Genomic DNA, 23,333 nt, shown 5'->3' on the forward strand with positions numbered 1-23,333 from the left:
TTGGGGGATTTCAGAAGAGCAGAGAAGTTATTACGGGCAGGTATTAATTTTAAAAGAAACCCCATGCACAGACTCTTATGGGGCACCTGTTAAGGACAGGCACAATCCCATAAGGAAGGCATCCTTATCCCTATTTTATAGATGAGAGGACTGAGGCTTGGGGAGTTTCCATGAGTGCCCCAGCTGAGCCTGCATGACCTTGAGACCCACCCAGCTCTCTCCTTGCCCCATTCGTGCTCATTTCTGCTCTCCTCCTCCCCAGTACGGGCTGAAGAAGAAGGAAGAGAAGGAGGCAGAGGAGAAGGCAGCCCTGGAGCAGCCGTGCGAGGGGAGCCTGACCCGGCCCAAGAAGGCCATCCCTGCAGGCTGCGGGGACGAGGAGGAGGAAGAGGAGGAGAGCATCCTGGACACGGTGCTCAAATACCTCCCGGGGCCACTGCAGGACATGTTCAAGAAGTAACCGGCCCTCCTGCCCTGTTCCCACTCCACTTGTTCCTTTTATTTTATTTTATTTTATTTTTTTGGTTCTTTTCCTTTTATTCAGTTAAGTCTCAGTTCTGAAGGGGAAAACCTCAGTTGACCTCTACCCCCCTTTCCCTGGCCAGGGACTCCTCCCTCTCAGCACTCCCTCACACCCCCTTCTTCCCAGGGTATCCAGCCCCCACCTCACTTCAAGTTGCTTGAAAAAGGGAAGGCAGCTTCCCCCCAGAAGGGGGCATTGAACCCAGTGCCAGAGGCACTGAGGGCCCCCTCCAGAAGCCTAAGTTCTATGCTAGTGTGGTAACCCCCATACATTCCTTCATGCACCCCACTGCCAGGAGGACCATTGTCCCCAGCCAGCCAAAGTAATGACACATTCCAGCCCTGCCCAGCATGTCGACCTTTGGCCCCTGACCCACAGTGGGCCTCCAGGTCAGGGCAGGGGCATTGAGTGGCCTGGCTCTGAGGAAGGGAGTCAGGGTAAGCCTGCCCTGTGAGGGCCCCGCCTGAGAGGCCCCCGCTGTATTCTGGTCAGGCCTAAGTCTGGGCAGGAGGCTGGGGCTCTCCTTCCCTCGCCCTGAGATGGCAGCCAGCCCAGGAGCACTCCTCTCCCAACCCCCACCTGAAGAGGCATAGGCCCTGCCAAGCCAGTCCCTCCGAATGGATCCACTTTGGACTTTAATCTGTGGAGAGGCCCCAGGGTAGAGCAGCCCCTTATTTCCCCCTCCTCCACTTGGGTCCTGGGGCCCCACTGCCAGGCTGGGCCCAGTTTGCCCAGCCAAGGGGCTCCCCAGGCCTCCCCAGAAAACACTTGGAGCCATTGGGCAGTGATGGCCTGTGCATGGGACCACCATTGGTACAGCCAAGCTGCCCCCATTCTATCCACCCCTCTTTCCTACCCCATCATGTCCATGTGCTTCCAGGACCCCATGGTCCCCAGGAGGACCCTTCCTGGCCAAAGCCCCAAGGCTTTGGGAAGAAGCCAGTTCCCACTTGACAGAAGGCATCCGTCCATTCATCTCATTGGCCAAGAACAAACTCTCCTCTGGGATGTGTGAAAATGACATTTGCTCCCCCCCCAACCCCAAACTGTCAAGGCCTCCTGCTCAGTCAGTTGTGTAGAACTGGGGGGCCATGGAGCAAATGAGAGAGGAAAGTGTGTGTCTATGCACGCAAGAGTGTGTGTGGCAAGGACTGCAGCAGCAATTGTGTGTCCAAAGACTGTACCTATAGGTGTGTCGTTAGAGTGTAAGTATGTCTTGAGATTGTGTGTGTATGTTAATCACACCCCTGTGTTAGATAGAGATCAGGTATGGTAGGCAGCCTTGTGTATGTGTGCTTGTTTGAGGGGGTGCGTATGAATTGAGATTGTGTCATATCTGTTTTCTAGCCATCTTGTACGTGTGGTGGAGTTTGCACATGCAGCTTGTGTTTTCAAAATGGCATGTGTGTCTGGAGAGAAGGCTGTGTTAGATGTGGTGGAAGTGTGTGTGTGAGGGACTGTCAGAGGTGCTGAGACTGTTGTGCGCATGTGCATGGCTCTGAATAGGCAGCTGTGTGCAGGATGTGTGCTTGGGGAGAACAAACATGGGTGAGATGCCCCCGTCGGCCCCAAAACCATTGGTCCCGGGTGACCACATCCAACAGGAGACCTTGTCCTTGGCCTAGAGTCCTCCCGCCCTTGGGGGGTTCCTGCCTGAGGTCCTCAGAAGCCCACTGTGACTGACCCTGGCAGTGCCCCGAGAAGCCATGTTGGGCCCCCACCAGGGCCTACCCCAAAAGCAGGGCCCAGGGAGAGGCGACTTGCCTGCCCCCGAAGCTCCTGCCCCATTGACCCCAGTTTGCATTCTGCAGGTTTTCCATTTTAGTGGATTTATGCTTTTATTTCAGAGAGAGACATGTGTCTTCTCTGCCCGTTTCCAATAGTTAAAGCCATATCAGTTAGACTGCAATACTTTAAAGACGAGACAAAACAATCCATATGTTTAGGGAACCAGAAAAATCCCCTGGTCTGTCCCTTCTCTAGGGAGCAGGGCTTCAGCAGCTCCAGCTCCCTGGATTTGCCCTTCTCCCCCGCCCCCGCCCCCTCCCCTATGCCCCTGTGTCCTGCCCCCCACCCAGGGGGCCTGTGTCTGTGATGGGGAGCCACCTCGCACCCCTATTGTCTGCTTGTCTGTGTCTCTTTTCCTGGGCAGGATGGTCATTCTCTAAAGCCCTGGGGTCCTGGGATAGAGACAGGCAGGGCCCAGTCCAGGGGCCCCAGGCCTCCCCAGACCCTGTGTGTGAGCCCCACCCAGACACAGATGTGGATCCCAAGTGTTCAAAAAGGTCTCCCCCTTGACAGGGGCCCACAGATCTCAAAGGTAGTGCCAGGGACAGAGAGTGCCAGATGGGCAGGAGAGACCAAGGCTCAGGAAGCTTCAGATGAGCAGAGGAACCCAGCCATGCAAGATATCCCGGGGCCCTCAGAGGATGTCCCTGGTGGTCTCCACAGCCCCTCTGCACCCCCAGAGCAGGCTCAGGGTTTTCCCCATATGAGAGTACCCTCCAGGCTGGCTGGATTAGTCTGGTGCATGGCCTAGACTCCTCCAGACTCTTCAGGCCTACTCCTGAGAAGCAGGACTAGAGGTATTCCTGGAGGTGGGAGCAAGGGAGAATTTCAGCATGGGGCATACCTGCCTCCCACTGCTGCCAGGTGATCACTGTCAGGTCCAGGGGGACATAATGACTGTCATTCCTGATACAGACCTGACTGTGGAAAGCAGCTAACCTGTGACCCAGGGAAGATGCTGTGTGCAACACACTCATGTGGAGGGAGAGGGGCAACAAAATATGTGTGCAGTGTGCTCTAGCAGGGAAGGGATGTTCACATGAGGTACCTGGGGTGGGAGGTGTGTGTGGCCCACTGGATGGGAGGGGGATGGGTGTGCCACACATAAATGGGGCAGTGTGCGTGTGATACACTTAGGAGGCTGGGACGGGGAAGGAGCAGTCCCAGAATTCAGCACACACTTACAACGTATCAGGGAGACACTCTCCAGCTAGGGAAATAAGAAGGAGCAATCATTTGTACATGGTGAGAACAATGAGATGCAAGGGAGTGGGCACCACCTGATGTGGGCATGCGTGGTTGCCAGGGAAGGCCACGGCCAGACTTGCATGCCTGGGAGCTCACCAGCAGAGAAGAGGGAGAAGGCTTCTCTGGATCACCCATGCTGGGTGCTGGCAGTGAGCCAGGACTTGCACACATGGACAGCCTCAGCTCCTGGAAGGTGTCCTTACTGGCAAAACTGTGTGGGGTCTCCTCCAAAGGCAAGCAGGAAGTCAAGAGACCCTCTTAAGTAGGGGTTTGTGTGTATGTGAGAGAGAGAGAGACAGAGAGGGAGAGAGATTGGGAGGGAAGTAGCAGGGAGAGAGAGAACAGATGTATTTTAGCAGCCCAGGCTCCTCTCAGGTGGGACAGCTGGTGGGCAAAGAAGCTGCCCTATAGGATCTGGCTAGAGTAGAATGGGCAGAACCCCAGCCATGAGAGCCCCCAGCACCTGGCTGGCAGAGCTGCTCCATCCTAGGGTCCTGCAGGCCCTTGACTGGACAGGCAGCTAGGGATCAGATGGCTCAGGTGACATATGTCTCCCAGGCCTGAGGACATGCCTCCCCCCACATATCCCCTATTCCCCTCCCTGCTCCTGCTGCCCCCCCTTCTTCCCTGGGGAGAGATTGGGAGGTGCTTGTGCTGGCCCTGGGGTGGGGGTCCTAATGAGACCCAGGTGAGGACGACCATCCTGCTCTCGCGGGGGAATCCCTTTCCCACAACTGTGCTGTGTCCTTGTTGCTCTGCTTTCTTTAAATGTGTCAGTGCCTGGGGGGAGGAGAGGGGCACCCCCTCATGCCCCCTGAACCTGACCAAAAGCCATGGCTGTCGCTCCCCCCTTTGTATGACGCAGATGCTAAGATGTATCAAACCAACCATGACAACAAAGAAAAGACCTTGTACAGCCAACTCTTGGTCTGTCTGTCCTCTTCTGTCTGTTGGCATCACCAGGGTGACATGGGGTACCAGCTGAGGTGAGAGGGAGCTGAGCTGCAATGCTCAAGAGTCCCCAGAAAGTCTTCCATTTTACCCTCACTGCTGGCCGGGACACTAGAAATGACCCCAGAAATCAACTGAGGCCAGAGTCAGGGCTGGCCCCAGAGATTCAGGGCCACTCCCCTCCTGCCCTTCGAAGTCAGCTGTGCAAGAAACCCCTGGAGCTGGTGTCCCAGCCTGGTTGCAGTACCCCACACCCCTGGCCATCCTTCTCCAAAAGCTCCTCGGGATGTGGCATACCAACAGGGAGCCAACTCCCATGGGTGGGCCAAGGTCTGCCACTGGCCATCCCACCAACACTGAGGGAGTTCCTGATGTCTGCCAAGCCATGTGTGGGACAGGATGCCACTCAGCATTGCTCCTGGACACAGATACTTCCCAGGCCTTGTTGAGTCAAGACAAAACCAGAACCCCCCTTTCACCCTTGGCTGCCTCCACCATTGTCCTGCCTTAAGCTGGGCCTCATTTTTTCTCTACTTGGCTAGGCAACTCCCATTCCTCACACACTGGTCTCCCAGCTTCCACATCTTCCCTCTCTCCATCCTCTCCCCACTCCACCCAGAAGACTCATCAAAACACAAACTTAACCATGTCACTCCCTTGCCCAACACCCTTCAATGGTCTGTAGGAAAGCACTTGCCTATAGGATAACATCAAAATGATCAAAATGTACGATATGACCCTGTATGATATGACCCCAACCTGCCAGGTCAGACCCACACCCAACTCTGAGCCAAGCCCCCCCACCCTCACACATACCATGCTGTGTCGTGTTTATAGATTCTTCCCCTCTGCCTGAAATGAATTGTACCCTCCCCCTCCCTGGTATACTTCTTGAACTTCTCAAGATCCAGCTAAGATGTCACCTCCTGTGTGAAGCCCACCCTGACACAGCCCCCACCCCCCTGCCCATAGCAGAGTTTGTTGCTGTGCTCACAACATGGAGCATCACAGCTGCATGCTCAGACAGCACTGGGTTTGCTGGTGGGTTCTATCACCCAGCAGAGTGATCTTGAACAAGCCACTTAACCCCTCTGAGTGTTTGCTCGCAAGTAAAATGGAATAATAATTGTTCTGACCTCCACAGTTGTGAGGAGTAAATGGGGTCACGCACTCACACTCTTAGCACTGCGTGCCAAGCATTCAATGAATGTAAATTCTACTGTAATTTATGTCGCTGCAATGTCTCCCTCTAACTTGGGACCTCTATAGGTGCCATGCTGGCTGGTGCCCCAACACCTCCCAGCACCCACTGCAGAGTCTAGCCTGCAGTGGGTCCTCAGGAACCCCAATGCTGACTCAGGGTCCAAGTGATCAATCTCTCTCTTCTACTTGGTGGCCAGAGTCACTTTTCCTTTAGCTCTCTGCACCTACTGGATAGTAGGGGAAGAGGAGGCAGAACCTGACCCCTCTCTCTCCTATTCCCTAACATCACCCATCCTGCCTTTCTCCCAGATCTGCCCATCACTCTGGGCTAGTGCACTAAGGGTAGTCTCCTAGACTCTTAGAGTGAGGGGAGTTCAGTGTGCAATGGGAGGCTGCATTAGTTATCCACTGCTGCATAACAAATTACCACAAACTTGGTGGCTTAAAGCAACACATGTTTATTATTTCACAGTTTCTCATGGGAGGCCATGCACAGCTGAGCTGGCCCCTCTGCGTCAGGGTCTCTCGCCAAGCTGCAGTCAAGGTGCAGGCCAGCGTTGGGGTCTCAACTGACAGTAAGGACCACTTCCAAGGTCATGGGATTGTTGCCAAGATTTAGTTCCTGTTGAATTGAGGGTCTCAGTCCCTGGCTGTCTATTGGCCAGAGGCTGTCCTTTGTTTCTCACCATGTGGGACCCTCCATTAGGGCAGCCCACAACACGGCAGCTTTCTTCATCAAAGTGTGCAAGCCACGAAGGCAACAGAGAGCTCCAGCTGGTAAGACGGAAGCCTCAATGTTATGTAACCTGATTGCGGAAGTGACATCCCATCACTTTTGCCATATTCTATTGGTTAGAAGTCATAGGCCCTGCCCACGCCTACAGGGAGAGGGTTACACATGGATGTGAACAGCAGGGCAGGGATCACTGGGGGACATCTTAGGGTCTGCCCCCACAGAGGCTGAGGCAACTCCCCCCCTTCCCTACAAAGAAGCAGGAGTTGAGCAGAGGAGCCAGAACAAAACCTCATCTACCACAGTGTCCCAAGTGGTGGAGGAAGTGTGTCGGAGCAGAATTAGGGCCAACAGTGGGCTCCCCTCAGGCTTCTGCAAGACAGAGGCTATTCCCAGAGCCAGGAGTTGGGCTCGTGGGCCTTCCAAGGCTGGAGATTGGAGAGAAATGGAACATGAGGGATTTGGGCTTCCCTGGAAGTCCATGTGTGTTCTTTCAGCAGGCCAGGAACTGTCTTCCCAAGACCCAGGTCCCTCCCTCAGTAAATAATCCAGTCCCAGACACTCAGATGCTTCTCCTCTGTCTGCCTTGCCCCTCCTTTCCACTCAGTGGCACCCCCCCCCCCAGGGCCCTGTGCCCTAGTCGGGAAATGCCAGCATCTTCTCACTTTCAATCCTGAAGGTCTTCTCCTCAGAGTCCTAACCCTCTCTTAAATAACATTTACTGAGCTCCCACCACTTGCTAGGCACTGTACTAGGCACCAAGAACACCAATCACACAGCCCCTTCCACCAGGAATCTACCTGCTAATGGAAGAAACAGGCAGATACATAGTCCAGTTAGCTGCCATACATGTGCAGTGATACAGGCAAATCGGGGTGCTTGGGGAATGCTCCCTGGAGGAGGCAACATTTAAAATGAGTCTTAAATGAGAAATCAACCTGGTGGGAAAGGAGGGTACTCTAGGCAGAGGGGCTGGCACGAGCAAAGGCATGGAGGAGACAAAAGTAGTCCAACATGGGTGGTGGGTGTCAGGGAGGGAGAAGCAGGGGACGTCTGCAGGAGCTTATTACATTCTTGGTGAAAAGTTGAAAGCCTGAGAACATCAACCAGGGTGCCAGGAGATGGAGCTTGGGCTCTCCCTGCAGGCCATGGGGGAGCCATTGAAGGGTCTTAAGCAGAGGTGTGATTTGATCAGATGTGCAGATTGAGGAAGATCATTAGGGCCATGAGAAGGAGGAACTGGGCTCCAGGAAGGAGCTGGTACAATGTCAAGGTTGGAGATGGTGAGGCCTGGCCTTAGGCAATGGCAAAGGGCCTGGGAAAAGCAGACAAACTGGGGGCTACACAGGATGACAATTTGGCAGGACTTGAGGATTGGATGTGTGAGGCATGGAGGAGGAAGGGGTCGAGGTCAAAGCCTGTGTCTCCATCTTGGGAGGCTCCATTCTCCAAGATCTAGAAAGCTGGTGGAGACCAGTTTTGGGGAAGATAATGAGTTTGCTTTGGAGCTTCTGGATTTGAGGCACCTGGGGACAGTCTAGCAGCTAGTCTGTGTCCACGCCAGAGAAAGACAGAAAAAGCATAAACTGTACTTTGCACGGGCTGGCCCCCAAATGGAGCAATGTCTTGACCATTTACTTCCTTTACCACAAGGATCAAAGCAGAGAAAGTCAAGAATCCATCCTGCTACGCAACCCAGGAGTCCCTCTTGTGCCATCTTTGGTAGAGGGCACTCTCTGCTTGCATTCCCCCACAGTGTGGGAGAGCTCATTACAGTCGGACATGGGCCTTCTTTCTCCTAAACCAAAAGTTGCCAGGAGGCAGGGGTTAATGAAGCTTCCTCTAGCATCCCTTTAATTGACTGCAAAACTCTGCTTCCAGACCACTCCCTTAGCACTTGTAATTAATTGGGACTTCTTGCCTGATCTAAGAGATGTTTCGATACCCCTCACCACCCCAAGACAATGTTTTCTCAGCTGGGATTCTCCAGCTGGAGCCATCTCTGCACAACGGCCTCTTCACAGGCACTGACCTGGGTTTGAATGCAGGTTCCAGCCCTTCATCTCTGTGTGAGCTGGAGCAAGCACTTCTCTGCCCCAGGCACAGGGCTAGCACAAGGTAAGGCTCAGTGGGTAGGGCCAGAGCTGCTGGTGCTCCCATCTCCTTGGACTCCAAGTGCTGGCATCCACCCCATCCTGGGTGGGGCAGGCCCACTGGTCTCATCAACTCCCTGCTGTTCTTACAGTGACAGACAATGACCAGGACCCTGTCTACACGAAGGTTAAAGGTAGCCCATCTTAAAATACATAAGGGGGGAGGGAAGAAAGGGGAAGAAGAGCAAGGAAGCCTCCACTTACTAAGCCACGTGCCATGCCATAACAGGGTTGTTGCTCTACAAGTATCACATCTGCTCATCCTGACAGGAATCTGTGAGGTCAGGATTATGCCCATTTTACATAAGACAACACTGGGGCTCAGAAGTAGAGGCATATAATGGACATGAGTATAGGCTTTGGTTTTCAGACGAATCTGGCTTGGAATCTTGATTCCTTCTGTCTGGTCTTGGACGTATGACTCTCTGGACCTTGGTTTCCTTATCTATTTAAAACAAATGAGTATATACTGTATGTTATCTATACTGGAATTAAAATAAAAATAAAATAAAAGATTATAATAATACCTAACCCCCCCCCCCACCATTATCACCAGAAGCATTAAGGGAACTAAGTAAAATAATGTCTGTAGATCTCCTAGCACAGTGCCTGGCACATAACAGGTACTTAAACAATGATAGCCATTGCTACAAAATGCTACTATTACTATGGCAAGACTGATGAAGACAAATAAGAAGAGGAGAATAGGAAAGGAGAGAGAAGGACTGGAAAGGATAAGGAGAAGAATTAATTTCAATAAAAATCCTCAAGTCATCCAGGGTGACTGGGTGGCTCGGTCCATTGAGCGTCCAACTCTTGATTTCAGCTCAGGTCATGATCTCAGGGTCATAAGATCCAGTCCCCTGTTGGGCTCCATGCTCAGTGGGGAGTCCACTTGAGATTCGAGAGAATCTCCCTCTCCCTCTGCCCCACCCCTGCTCTCTCTCTCTCTAAAATAAGTCTTTTTAAAAAAGTCTCCAAGTCATTCAAATAGTAAACTGGCAACCTGGATTTAAAAACAAATCTCATGTCTTTTCACATAATACATACAAAACAAGCTGAGAGGCAGGGGTCGCAAGTGAGAAGCTGGGACAGGAGGGAGCAACTGTCTCTTCTAAGAAGCTCTCATCATCTCAAAAGAGACTTAGCAATGTGTATTAGTTATCTGTTGCTGCATAACAAATTATCCCAAAACTCAGTGGCTCGGAACAATAAACATTTATTTTTCTCTCCCAGTTTCTGAGAGTCAAAAATTCTGAGTGACTTCACTGGGTAGTTCTGGATTGGGGTCTCTCATGAAGTTGCAATTAAGATGTCAGCCAGGGCTGTGGTCTCATCTGAAGGCTTAACTGAGGCTGGAAGATCCACCCCCAAGATGGCTCAGTCACATTGCTGGCAAACTGGTACCAGCTGTTTGGCAGAAGTCTCCCTCCCCAAAGGGCTTCTTAAGTGTCCTCACAATACAGTAGCTAGTCTTCTCCCAGAGTGAGTAATCCAAGAGAACAAAGTGGAAGATGCAATGTCTTTTATGACCTAGCCCTAAAAGTCACATCACTTTTGCAGTAATCTGTTGGTCATACAGACCAGCTCTGATTCAATGTGGGAGGATACTACACAGGGCATGAACAGCAGGAGGGAAGATCATTGGGGGCTGGGGACCATCTTGGAGGCTGCCTGCCTCACAATGCATACCTCAGCTCACCTTCAGCCCCTAGTCAGCAAATACTCCTTCATTCATCCATCCACTCGGCAAACATGTCCTCATTCCTTTCTGCCTTCACCAAACTCTTCCCAGGGGACTCCCCACAGCCAAACACTGGGCTAGGTGCTGCCTTGTAAACCTGAAATCTGATATCGTCATGGGAACTCAGAGTCCAGACACATACACCAATACACAACAGAGCATCATGGGAAAACATTGGGGTTTTTCCCAAACAGACCTGGCTACAAGCCTGACTTGTTATGTTGAAGCCATTTGATCTTGAGCACATTATTTTACCCCTCAGGGCCTCCATACAAAGGGATAATAATACTTGCACTTCCCAGCTTTGCAACAAATGCATTAAAGCACCCGGCACATAGCAAATTCTCAATAAATGATGACTAATACTATTACATTAATATTGCTGCCCTAATAAATGGAGATTGTGCTTCCAAACTGGACAGCAGCCCCATCTAGGTTTCCTGTGCCCCCCAAGAGAAGGCTGGGCTCTTGGACCCCAAGGCTGGCCCCCAGCTCCTGCCTGCCAAGTCCTCTCAAAGGCCTGGCTGAGTCTTGCTGTGGCTCTGACAGCCAGAGGGCTCCCTGGATGCCAGCCCTAATCAGCAGCTCCAGCCGAGACCTCAAATTGATTTGCCATCGTTTAGCTGGGAAGCGAGAGCTCTTCTTGACTTGTGGCCAAAATCCATTTTGAGAGCAAAGTAATCACCTCCATGGCGGGTGTCCGGAGAATGTGATAGAGATCTAGGACAAAAAGTCTCCATCCTACCACCCAGAACCACTGTGTGTGTCCTCACGAGGCAGCATGCCTCCTGCACCCCATGCTTCACGTGGTCTAATACAAGGAGTGCCTCTCAAACTTTGCAGCAAGTAGGACAATCTGGAGATTTTTTAGGAATACCGGTGCCTGGCTTGGGCCCCCAGACATTCTGACTCAATTGGTAAGGGCTGTACCCTGGGCATCAGGATTCTTACAAGCTCTCCAAGGTGGTTTGAATGGGAAGCAAGGTTGGCGAACTGGTAATCCAATCCACACACCATCGGCCTCACCTGCATGCATATATCTCTGCATCAGTCAGACCATTGTTTATTGAGCACCTACGATGTGCCAGGCACTGTTCTAGGAACTAGAGATAACACAGAGGACAAAGCAGTTGTCCTCATGGAATTGACATTCTAGTCAAAGGAAGCAGACAAGAAACAAAAGAATATGTGAAATACATAATATGTTAGACGAGAATAATTGAGAAGTCATATGCAGCCAGTCCCCCATACACCAGCTGACAGCATCTGCCCCGTCTACTGCTGACCAGCTTCTGATTCCCAGCCTCGACCCAGACTGAGTCTTCACCACAGCCACCTCACACAACCACCCCAACTGTGGCCACACGCTAAGCCCGACACAAGCAGAGTGAGGCTTGACCCTGGTGAGAGACAAGCCCTAAATCTCGATAGTCCCTGGCCATTTGCTCAGGCCCCCAATTCTCCCATGAAGCCAACACTTCATGTGCTCTCACCCACCTCCCTGGCTCTGCCTCAGATCCCAAACTTGGCTTTACTCTGTGCAACTTCCCCTACAGAAAAACCACCAGGTTTTTAAGGATCTTTACTACTAGTATCGAGACGCACAAGAAAACAGATGGGCTAAACAAATGGGAAAGGCCTCTGAGTGGTAAGGACCCTTGGAGGGCATCCCACTTCACCCCCTCATTCCCCAGTCAGGCCCAGAGAGGTCAGTAAGTAACTCGCCTCAAAGTCACACAGCAGCACGTTAGCAGTGGAACAGAATCGGGACCCAGGTCTCTCCTTAACCCAGCACTCTCTCCGCTACCCCATCCTGCCTCCTTCGGAGAACATAGGGAGCATCACCCATCTGGGAAAACAGCCCCCAGAATTTCCTCTAGGAACCCACTCTTCCTCTGTTCTCTACCCATGATGTGGGTGAAATCCGATCCCCTGGCCCCACGACTGGTTGGGGGCTAGACACAAAGCAAGGCAAGACGGGGCAGGGAGGCCTGCTGAGATGTGGCAGGTGCTCTGGTTCACTTAACCTGGGGACCGGGGCTGGCAGTGGCTGTTGCCATGTTGCCTTCTCATGTGGGCTGAGGATGAAGTCAAGCCAGCATGGAGAGGAGATTTAAGAGGTGGAGGGAAATGGAGCTGACCCTCAACCCAGCCGTACCTGGAGGCATTCTCACCTGTGACATTTTAGTCTCATGGGTCAGTAAATCACCTGGTGCTCAAAGCCAATTTTGTTGGGTTTCTGCCACTTGCAGGCCTGACCGTTACAGATAGGAATCCCTTTCTGGCTCTCCCCGAAACTCTCTTACCTGCATCAAATCATCCTCCTCTCTGACCCCGACTGTACTTTTGCCCTTGGTCCTCCTCCATTCTTAGAGTCTCACAGAGGGGTGCCGCTCCCCACATGGCACTGGCTTCTCCAGCTTCTTCCTTATTGTGCTGGGCAGGACAGTGGCCATCCAAAGGTGTCCATGTCCTAATCCCTGGAACCCATGAATGTGTTGTTACCTTACACAGCAATGGGGAATTAAGACTGCAGATGAAATTAAGGTTGCTAATCAGCTGACCTTAAAATAGGGAAATTATTCTGGATTTTCCAGGTGGGCTCAATGTATTCACCAGGGTCCTTAAAAGTGCAAGAGGCAGGCAGAAGAGAGAACCAGAATGATGGCAGCATGAGAAGGACTCAGCCCAACACTGCTGGCTTCAAAGATGGAGAAAGTGCCCAAAGCCAAAGAAAGTAAAAAGGCCCCGGGAACTGGAAAAGGCAAGGAACAGATTTTCCTCTAGAGCCTCCAGAAGGAATGCAGACCTGACCACACTTTGATGATAGCCCAGTGAGACAGCCCCATCAGATTCTGATCTTTAGAAGTATAGGAAACTAAATTTGCACTGTTACTGAGTTAGTAGCAATTTGTTACAGCACAGATAGGAAATTAATACACACATCAAAAGACCCTGATGTAGGCATTTGAGAGACTGGCTGACATTTCATTTCTTCTGCAGCCCTGCTTAAGCATTTACCATATGCCTGACTCTGGCCTGGATGCCAGAAAGAGCAAAACCAACAAGACACCCATCCCTGGCCCTCCAGGCTCCCACAGCTAGCTGAGGGCAGGAAACAGATCTGCAGTCAACTCCGACGGAGAGTGCTAAGCACTATGATGCAGAAGCATGTGGGATGCTATAAGAGCCCACGGTAGAGATACCTAGACCTGCTCAAGGCAGGAAATGGGCACGTGTTCAGAAAGCATCTCCTGGAGGAATCAAAAGCTGAGCTTACAACCAAAAGTGGGGAGAGGCATTCCTGGGAGAGGGAACAGCATGAGCAAAGGCTCAGAGAGGGAGGAAACATGACACATTGTGGGAACTGGAGCATGCAAAGGGTTGGAGGGGGTGTGGAAGCAGAGGCTGCAGTAGGGGCCAGGCCACATGGAGCCCAGAATGCCAAGACAAGGAACACAGACTTCATCCACAGGTGCTGGGGAGCTACTGAGAATTTTAAGCTGAAAGAGATATGAACAGGCAGTATGGAGGGTCAACCAAGGGCTCAGAGACCAACGAGGAGACTCCAGGAAAGAAGGAAAGCTGCGTGAGCCAGAGCAAAGCCATGAGAAGGGAATGGGAGGAAACAATGGAAAGCTAGCAAAGGTTTGGCTTGCCTGTGGCAAGTTAGGGGAGGAATGCGGTTGGGAATGACTCTGTGCTCTGCTCTGCACCAGTGGACAGACAGTGGAGCCCTTCTCCAAGATGGGATGCCACAGAGGCAGAACAGGGCAGGGAGATGAGAAGAGGTGGAGTCCGTGGAGCCTGGGAGCCCCCTTGGGAGATGTCCAGGAGGCAGCTGCTCAGCAGGGAGTCTGAGTCAGAAGTAGGGTTTGGGTCATCCCTGCTGACCTTCAAGGCCCTACAAGCTGGCCCAAGGGGCTGGTGGAAAAGGAGAAGAGAAGTCTGGGGGAAACTTTACAGATTTCTCTCTACACGAGAAAAGGGAAAATAATATGGGAGATGGGTCTACAGTATGGGAATAGCAGTATGCATCCTCAAGACTACAAGTAGAACTGGTGGGATTCTCAGAAACAGGACAGGGAGTGAGGGTCCCATAGACACCACAGCCCCAGCCCAGCCACCATAGTAGCCAAGAAGCCCCCAGGGTGGGGGTGCACCTTTGAGGGGCCCTAGAGACCAGCGCTGGGGTCAATCCAGCTCCCTGCCTGCATCCAAGGATGCCCATGACGCTATCCTTGCTGCCAAGGAGGGGCTTGCACAATGGTGACAGGTTTAGGCCCTGGAGAACGCCCAACTTCAGCCCTCCCCTCGTACAATGAAAGGAAGGGGCCCCTGGTCCAGAAGAGGCAGAACCAACCCCAGCCCACCCCCCACAACTCCCACGGTTGTTTTCTTCCCTCACCCGCCAAACTCACCATCCTAGGGACTGCCTAATAACTGGCTGCCAAGTCCCCTGGGGACAGACTAATGAAGCTGCCTCCCTGCCTCCCTGCCTCCCGCCTCCTCTGAGGCCTTGGCTCTGAGCCCCACCCCTCTCCACCTACTCCCGCCCCTCCTGTCCTTCTCTGAAACCTCCCATCCTCCCCACTGAAGCACTCAGGCCTAAGGGTCTCCATCTGGGCCCCAAATTGCCTGGCTTTAAGTGAGAAAGGGAGCTCTGGGCTCTGGGAGAGGCCACAAGGGAACTGTCTAGGGCAGGAGACTCTGGGGCCAGAAAGAGAAGCCCCTTCCTATGCCTCATTTTTGAGCATCCTCAGAACATCTGCTGCATGGCTCAGCCCACCCGCCATGTTTCTGGGGGTGTCAGGCTGCAACTGGGTCTCTGGCCCCCAGCAACAAAGGAGCCCCAGCTCAGAAGAACCAGGGCTTGGAGGCCAAATGGGTATCACCCCCTCCTAGTATGTGACCTTGGGAGAAGTTTCCTAACTTCCTGGAGCCTTGGTTCCTCCATCTGTAAAATGGGGACAATGATTACTACCATATCACGCAGGGAAGATGAAAGGAGATCATATATGCAAAGCACTTGACCCAGGGCCTGGGCCACAGAATGTTTGCAATAAATTATATGCCAGAATGTTTCAAACTGCCCTCCTTGGCAAGGTGAGGTGTCCAACCAGGATGTGGTGGTTGCCCTGGAAACAGAGGCTTCTCTGTACAAAGGGTCAGTGGCTGTTGTGCGGACTGGACTCCCTTCTCTGGGTTCCTCTGGGCTGGTGCTGTCCCTCCAGGAGCTGGTTGGTACTAATTTGTAAAACTCTTTCCCTCCTCTTGTTTAACCACTGAGAATCCCTGGAGGGCCCTGTCAGGCGGAGTTGATGGCTGCCCCATGAATCATGGAGGCTCAGATGCTTCCATCGCAACTCCTTACCACAAACAGCAATGAGGACAGGGTGAGGAGGCCATAGGACGCTGCCCACCCCACCCAAGGAGATGAAAATGAGCAAACGAGTTCACTGGCATAGCTCCTCCACCGTCAGAGACTCTCCTACTGTCATGCGTGCTGATGCCTGGGGCCAGATGCCTTTCCCTAAAAGGCTCCAGAAAGGCTTTCCTGACCCTCGGCTCAGGTGCCCCAGGCTTCCCTTAGTCCCAGGTCATAAGAGACAAAGGGACGGGTCTGTCTCCACACCCCAGGCTGTGGGGATCCTCTCAGACTCTGTGAGGAACACCCACGGAGTTTGCCAGTCAGCCATCTCCCCTTTTTCTGGGTGCAACCCCTATATCACTTTGGGGGACCATCCTTCCTCCACTCTAGGCCCCTGTAGCTCTGGCTCCCCTGGCTGCAGTTGTGGTCATGTGAGACGCCTGATCTGCGAGAGGACCACATTCCCCTAGCCACTCAATTGTGCATGGATGGTCATGTGACCCAGGTGTGACCAAGGGGAGGGCCACATCCTCCTAGCCACTTGATTGGTTCAGAGATGGTCACGTAACACAGGTGAGATTAGTGAGAAGACCACATTCTCCTAACCATCGATTGGCTTGGTGATGGCCTTGTGACCCAAGCTTGACCAGTGAGAACCCTCCCGAGACTTTAGCTGGAACCACTGGGAAAGAGACTCCCTTTCTCCTTTGCAATGGCTCTCCTGGCCCAGTGAGGGTGTGGAGCTGCCGGCGGCTATCTTGCCACCTCACTGGGAAAACCCACCTGGGAGGGGAGCTCACAGAGGAAAGCAGAGCTGAGCGAATGTACCCGTTTGTGCCCCTGAGTACCAAGCAATTTTTTTTCCTTCAGATGCCAACACTGCCCCACATGCCACGGCAACCCAGCTTATCAGCCCTGAGCTGCAACACAAATGGGTCTTGAGAGGGCTAGCACTCACATCCTGAGTAAACATTAACCACGGGGCTCAGAGTCAGACAGAACTGGGTATGGCGCTCTGCAGTCCTACATGCTTGATTTTGGGCAGGCCACATCTTCTGTGTGAGATTCCGTTACATCCTCCTTGAAATGGAGTTCACACTTGAAGGCAAGCTGGGGGACTCCATGCCATTTCCTGTGTTAGAATGTACTACTCTCACTTTCTATCTTGGGAACTCCTACTTATTAGCCTTCAACGCCCCACTCACCATCTCCTCCAAGCAGTCTTATTCCTTCCACTATGCCTCCGCAGAGATAATACATATTGGGTGTTTACTATATGCCAGGCATGGCATATAATCCTAAAAGACAGGAACTAAAATATACTTTTTTTGCATATGAGGTATCAGAAACCCAAAAAGTTTAATCTACCCAACAACCAAGATCATACCCTCCACTCTGGTCTTATAATTATCCATTTGCTTCATTTTGGTCTCCTGCTGCCACCAATAAGACTCTGGACTCCTGGACCTTGTTCATCCCTGCATCCCTATTCACTCACCTGAGAGCTTTTAAGCCAGACCAAAGCATCCATGCACATGCTGACCACCAAACCCACAAGTACTACCTCCTACTCATCTCACCCCAACCTGCTTGCCCCTCATCTTAGGCCTTGACATTTGCTGAGTGTCTGCAGAATAGACAAGGAAGACTGAAGTCTAATGCCTCCAGCGGCCCACTAGGTACGCAAGTAAGAAAGCTGGTATAGGGAGACTTCAGTTAATGGGGAACCTGTCCCCTCTGGAGCACCAACATCTCTCTGAAGATTTGGAAATATCTGCTAGGCACATCGTTAAGTGATCAAAACAAAGGCAGAACCTATTATAAATGAAAAAGAGTTGAAGGTATGTCTATTCATATTTGTTTGCATCTGCATTTTTAAAAAATGGAAGGGGACAGAAGAATCTAATGCATGGCTTTATTTGTGGTGAGGGGCTGAGAACAGAGTGGATGATGACAGGTGTGGGAGTCGGACTTTTTGTTCTATACTGTCTTGTATTGTTTTGATTTTTGAACCCTAAGAATGTATTGTTATCTATTTAAAACAGATAAAAAATGTAAATCACAAAAGGGGAAAGTCCCACTCATCTCCAGCTGACTATTGCTATGCAAAGGTGCAGGTCCTAGGTTGTGGGAATTTGCAATTATTCAGAAGAAACCAGAATATAGGAGTCTAATGTGAAACAGCCCCATTTTTAATGTTGGCAATTACCATATTTCATCATCACTCAGCACATTTTTTTCATATGTTAACATCATTAAAGTTTTGGGGTTCATCTTACAATCATTGGCATGTCAGAGTTTGTGAACATTTTTCCCTTAATGGTACATAAAATGGAGGCATACTTTGCAATAAGTCTCATAGTAGAACTGATGAGACAATACAGTAATGGTAATATAAATAAATATTTTAAAACATTTGTCAGCCAAAGAAAACATAGTTGAGGGTCTGATAGGTTCGGGGGTTGCTGGGCCTGGCCCCCCTCAGCCATCTAGCTCCCTGCTACCGTGTCCCATGGCACACACTGTGGCCGGGTCCTCAGCCACCCCGGGTCCTCACTGGGAAGAGGCTGTCAGATCCTACCACCAGGGCCCAGGCCTGGGGCTGGCAAAAGTAAATGCTAACAAATGTGTATTGAGTGGATGCAAGACTGGCAGAGAGAATGATCTAGAAGACAAACTGGAGTTGGAAGTTGCCTCTCAATCCACCTGGACTCAATCTCAGTCCCTGGACCCAGCAGGTGCTCCTCAAAATCATGGCTAGGGGGCCATGCAGCATTTCCAGGCAGCTACATATAGAAATGTGAGACATATTCTTGAACTTGGCACATGCCCCCATATAGGCAAGATCAGTCTGATGCCCTTACATCCTCTAGATGGAATAAAAGAAGTCTTCCAAGGTGGAGAGGGTGTGGATATCTCTTTTTTTCCCAGCATCTGCTGCTTTTTATTTTGCTCACAGCATCTCAGTTTTCCTTTGAGACACCTCCTATCCCCAACTTTCCATCAAGAGGGGCTGACTTCATCCTCCCAGTTCTCAAGATGGCCATATGACCCAGGCCTGGCCAGTAAGTGTCAGCCCTGGAATTTATCCTAACTAGTCATCATTGCAGGGGTTTGGCCCCCTCTTTCTGCCAGTGTTCCTGAGCTGGCAGGATGCGGGCCTGGAGCTGTTGGGCGCCATCTTTAGCTCCACAAGGGCAGACTGCCTGAGAATGAAGCCAACACAGAGTAATTCAGGACTTAGGATGGAAAGATAGATGTGTGTGTGTGTGTGTGTGTGTGTGTGTGTGTGTAAAGAGAGACTGAGACCCATCCTGATGAAATCCTTTGAGCCCCTGCATCCATCCATTCCTGAAGTCAATTGCATGTTGCCAATTATGTGAACATGTAAATTCCTTTCATTACTTGAATTATTTTGAGTTGAAGTTTTATCACTTATAAATATCCTCAAATAACTACCTATAAAGTATGCAAGAGCTACCATTTATGGAGTCCTTATCAATTAGCCAGGCAGTAGCTAGGACTTTTTTATCCCTGTCTTACAGACAAGTGAACTCACAGGTTTTGGGGTAGATATTATGATAGGAATAAAGACCCTATCACCCCCACGGCAGAAAGTACAGATATCAGCCAGCCAGCCCTCAGCCATCAGTACCTTCAGGGACTACCTCAGCAGCAGACCTCACCCGAGGTGACACCCTGTTCACAGGGCTTCCAGGGCCTTCTGCCCCAACCCAGAACAGCTCTAAAAGATCACACCCACCTTCAGGATTCACTGCAGGGTGGAAGCTGAGGCTTCAATTGGCAGGATGTGGCAACCTGACTTCTCTCTCTCTGCTCAATCCTGTTTCTGTCTCTTCTCCTCCACAGGTGTTGATCCTAAGAATAATTCTTAATAAATACCCCACATGCTGAATTCTGTCACAGAGTCTGCTCTCTGAGAACCCAACCTGTTACATACAGTTGGTACCAAAAGTGGGTCAGGAAAGCAGATACCAGGATGGGAGTTTGGAGCTGAATCACCTGGCGCCCAGCTGGTTGAGTGATGAACTAGGATGGAAGACTGGAGACAGGGAATCCATTAACTGGTATGATGTACTTAAGAAATATGAAGGAATCAATAACTATAAGGACAACCGAATTGGGTAGCTATTGCTAAACCTCACTGAACCAGAAAAAGATAACAAAGAGCTGAGTGTGGTTAATCAGCAACTGAAAGCTAAATGTGAAAGCCCCTCTGCTGGTATTTAGAGAGGTTGTCATCTCCGGAAGGGCAGAAAACATGAAAACTTGTCCCAGGCTCACGTCCAGCCAAGACATGTCTGCTATGCCAAGGGGGCTAGCACTGTCTCCTCACCTGAGGACTACACAGGCCTCCCCCTGCCAAGACATGTCCATGCTCAGGAACTGTCCCCACTTCTCCTGATGCCATCGGGCCAATAACTAGGCTGAAGTCACAACATAAACTAGCTGTGGGCATGTTGGGCCCAATGTAGAAAGATGGGGGTGATACCCCCAAGGGGCTGCAGCACCTAGTCAACACGGGACTGGATTGGGATAAAGGGTGAGCGATCAACAGGGCCAGAGCATAAAGCCGGATAAAGGGAGTGTTTATCAGTATGGGAGCACCCACTCACGACACAGAATTTAATACCCTCCCAAGTACCCCAGGAGATAGTGCAAATTCACTTCTGCAATGACCCTCAGAAGCATGGAGAAAGAAGTGGCCCACATGGAGTGAAAAGTGCCCCCGCAAATGTTGGAAGAAGGGACTGAAAGGCTTGGAGAAGCGGGCCCAGCAGAGGAGATGTCCTATACTATGTAAGGCCAGAACCCCTCCAGAGGCCTATGTTGCACACAGGGCCCAGAGGACATACCACTTACAGGGCTGTCAGGAGCGTACTGGTGAATGGTCCCAGCATCACTTGGGGGTTCAAGGATGGCTCTTCTCTCTAGGATGGGGCTGGCGGTAGGAGATGCCATTGCAAACCAGCTCACTCATAGCAGTGGGGATGATAGGGCCCTGAAAACATGGGAGCCACCTGAAGGCAGGAAGATGCAATTTCGTGATGAGCGGTCAGGTGGAGGGACAGTCAGGAGAGCCTGACCTGCAGAGGGTCATGGAGTTACTAGAACATGGCATCCCTAGGAGCAACACAGATGGGCAGCCAACCAGGGTGCTGAAAAACAGGTTGTGGCATGCTCCTGGCTCTGGAAGAGACAGAGTGCCCAGTAAGACACCAAGTGATCATGTGCCCAGAACTGCCCATCATGAGTTGGGTCTGGCAGACCCACGAAGTCAGAAAGTGGGTACATCCTGAACTGAACATGAGCAGGACTTAAGCTCACCAGCAAGCTGTAGAGCAGAGAGAAAGACCCCTGTCATCCACCACTGTTGTACTGACCCCCTCAGCTCACACAAATGGCCCCACCAGGGATCCTGTGCCACCAGCTGCAGAGGGAGACAAAACCTTAAACTGGTTTGGGTTATTATGTGGCAGATGACTACCTTGGACCCTTCCACCCTGGAAAGACCAGGAATAGAGACATGTTCCAGACAGAGATTGTGCTTCCTTGCCCACAGCTTTCAACTCAAGGGCATACAAAGAGTTGGATCCACAAGCACTTGATCCCATATAACATCACGTCACACCAAACAACCCATCTTAAGGCAATAACCCAGGAGGTGGGGGAGTGGGCTGGCTGCCATCGCGCACCCCATTACCCAAAAGCTGCTGGCTGGCTGGAGCAGTGTAACAGCCTACTTAGACACAGCTGAAAAGCCACCTCAGAAACAATATGTCATGAGGTTTGCCTATCATCCTCCAAGATGCAGTATCACTTTAAATCAAATACCTTACATGGCACCGTGTCCCCAGTAGGTGGGATACATGGGCCTAAGAAACAAGGGGAGGAAGCTGATGTGGTCCAGCTTACCATCACTCCCAGTGACCCACGTAAGAATTCGTGCTCTCCATCCCTCAACTCTGGGTTCTGTGCGTGCCTTGTTCCCAAAGGGAGGGTACTTTTGCCAGTGGACAAAGGAAAAGTCCCTTAAACTCTAGGCTACAGCTGCCTCCTCGGCACTTGGGATCCTTGTGTCAGGGAACCAGCGAACAAGAGGAGTTGCCATCTTGGTCAGAGCAATTAACCCTGGTCATCAGGAGGAAGTCACACTTGGGGACAGGGAAGAGTACGGTGACACACAGCTGATTCCCTTGGGTGCCTCTTGGTGTTCCCCTGCTCATTTTGGTGATAAATTGACAAGTGCAGAAACCGGGCCTGAAATGGGCACAGTGACCAGAGTCTCTCAGTCCCCACAGAAAGTGATAGGGCTCTCTTATGGCTAGTAGAGGAGGAAGCTGAAGAATGTTGGTCGTAGCCCTGATACCACAAAACCTTCAGCGGGAAGGGTGAGGGGTGCTATGGTTCATTCACTAGCCTTCTTTTTCAAGTTCCCCCCAAGAGGAGCCTCTCCCAGAAGCAGCCCAAGGAGTAGCCCGTGGTGGGCTCTGTGAGGCACCCCTCAGGTCGCCCTGCAGAATAAAGAACTTATTCCCCTCACTGCTGGGTGTGCTGCTGGCAGATGGTTACCAGCCCCTCACACTCCATTCCCAGAGTGGCCTACATACAATGACGGATCAACACAGGGTGCAAAGGTCCAGCCCTTTTGCCTCAACTCAAAACAGCCCTGAAGCGCCATCCCATCCTCAGAACTCCGTGCAGGGCCAGCTGAGCTTCCATGAAGACAGCATTGTAGGTCGGCTTCCTCCTCTGCCCAATCCTGTATCTGTCCCCTCCGTTCCAAAGATATTGATCTTAAGATCATTCCCTAATAAACTCCCTACATGTAGTATCGCAGAGACCAGCCCAAGATCATACATTGCCCTTGAGTGGCAAAGGCAAGCTGAAAACCCACTGCTGTCCTCATCCAAAGCCCAGCCATGCTCTTTCCTCTAGAGCTTCTCTGGCCCCTTTACCGAGAGGTCCCAAAAGTCAGCACCCAGAAAGGGAGACACAGAGCAAGCCTCCTGATGGAATTCCCAGCACTAGTCCAATTACCTAAGCTGTTCCAGAGTGACTGGTGGCATTGCCGAGTCCCCACTCCCAGGATGGGGGAGGGCAGATGTGCAGCCTCAGTTTCCCCAACTCTGAAATGGGACCAATAAAGGTGCACCTGTGCCAGGACAACAGTGGTGGATGACAGGGGTTTTTCGACCTGCCATGCAGCTTCAAAGTGTGCACTGTTTGCAAGGCTCCTGGCACGCAGACACCTCTCCGTGAATGCGGCCATTATTATTCAGGAGCAGCAGAGCTAATTAGCCTCACTGCTGATGCAACAGGAATTCACAGCCGGCAACTGGTCTGTGAGGGGAGGATGAGGCTAGAACATCTCATTTTGACAAATGGCTTTTGTTTACCCACGACTGGCAAACAAACGCTCCTCGACGTGCGGCTAATCACCTAAAAATAACAGCACATATGTTCCCTCTAAGGAGTGTTCCTTGCTAACAAGCACAGCGGCCGTGGGGTGCTGGCGGGTGGGGGGAGCAGGCTCTGCACTCCTTTCCCTGCCCCCACAGCCCTGTGAGAGCCCAAAGGCTCTGGACATACATCTT

At 51.6% G+C, this 23,333-nt stretch overlaps 2 protein-coding genes across 4 annotated transcripts in view; one reads left to right on the top strand and one right to left on the bottom strand.

The window, feature by feature from the left end:
* Window positions 1-4,480, top strand: part of CPLX2 (complexin 2) — an 83,253-nt gene extending 78,773 nt beyond the window's left edge. For all 3 annotated transcript variants that reach the window (XM_006732505.3, XM_081826350.1, XM_006732504.3), the window contains one exon: window positions 263-4,480. In XM_006732505.3, coding sequence (XP_006732568.1) covers window positions 263-460 — 198 coding nt within the window. In that variant the 3' untranslated portion in view covers window positions 461-4,480. The remainder of the gene's footprint in view (window positions 1-262) is intronic.
* The window catches only part of THOC3 (THO complex subunit 3), a 92,106-nt gene that overhangs the window by 24,533 nt on the left and 44,240 nt on the right, over window positions 1-23,333 (bottom strand). The gene's annotated exons all lie outside the window — the stretch shown is intronic.

This window comes from Leptonychotes weddellii, chromosome 7, assembly GCF_054177405.1.
Source record: "Leptonychotes weddellii isolate Sample4059 chromosome 7, ASM5417740v2, whole genome shotgun sequence".
Taxonomy (NCBI): domain Eukaryota; kingdom Metazoa; phylum Chordata; class Mammalia; order Carnivora; family Phocidae; genus Leptonychotes; species Leptonychotes weddellii.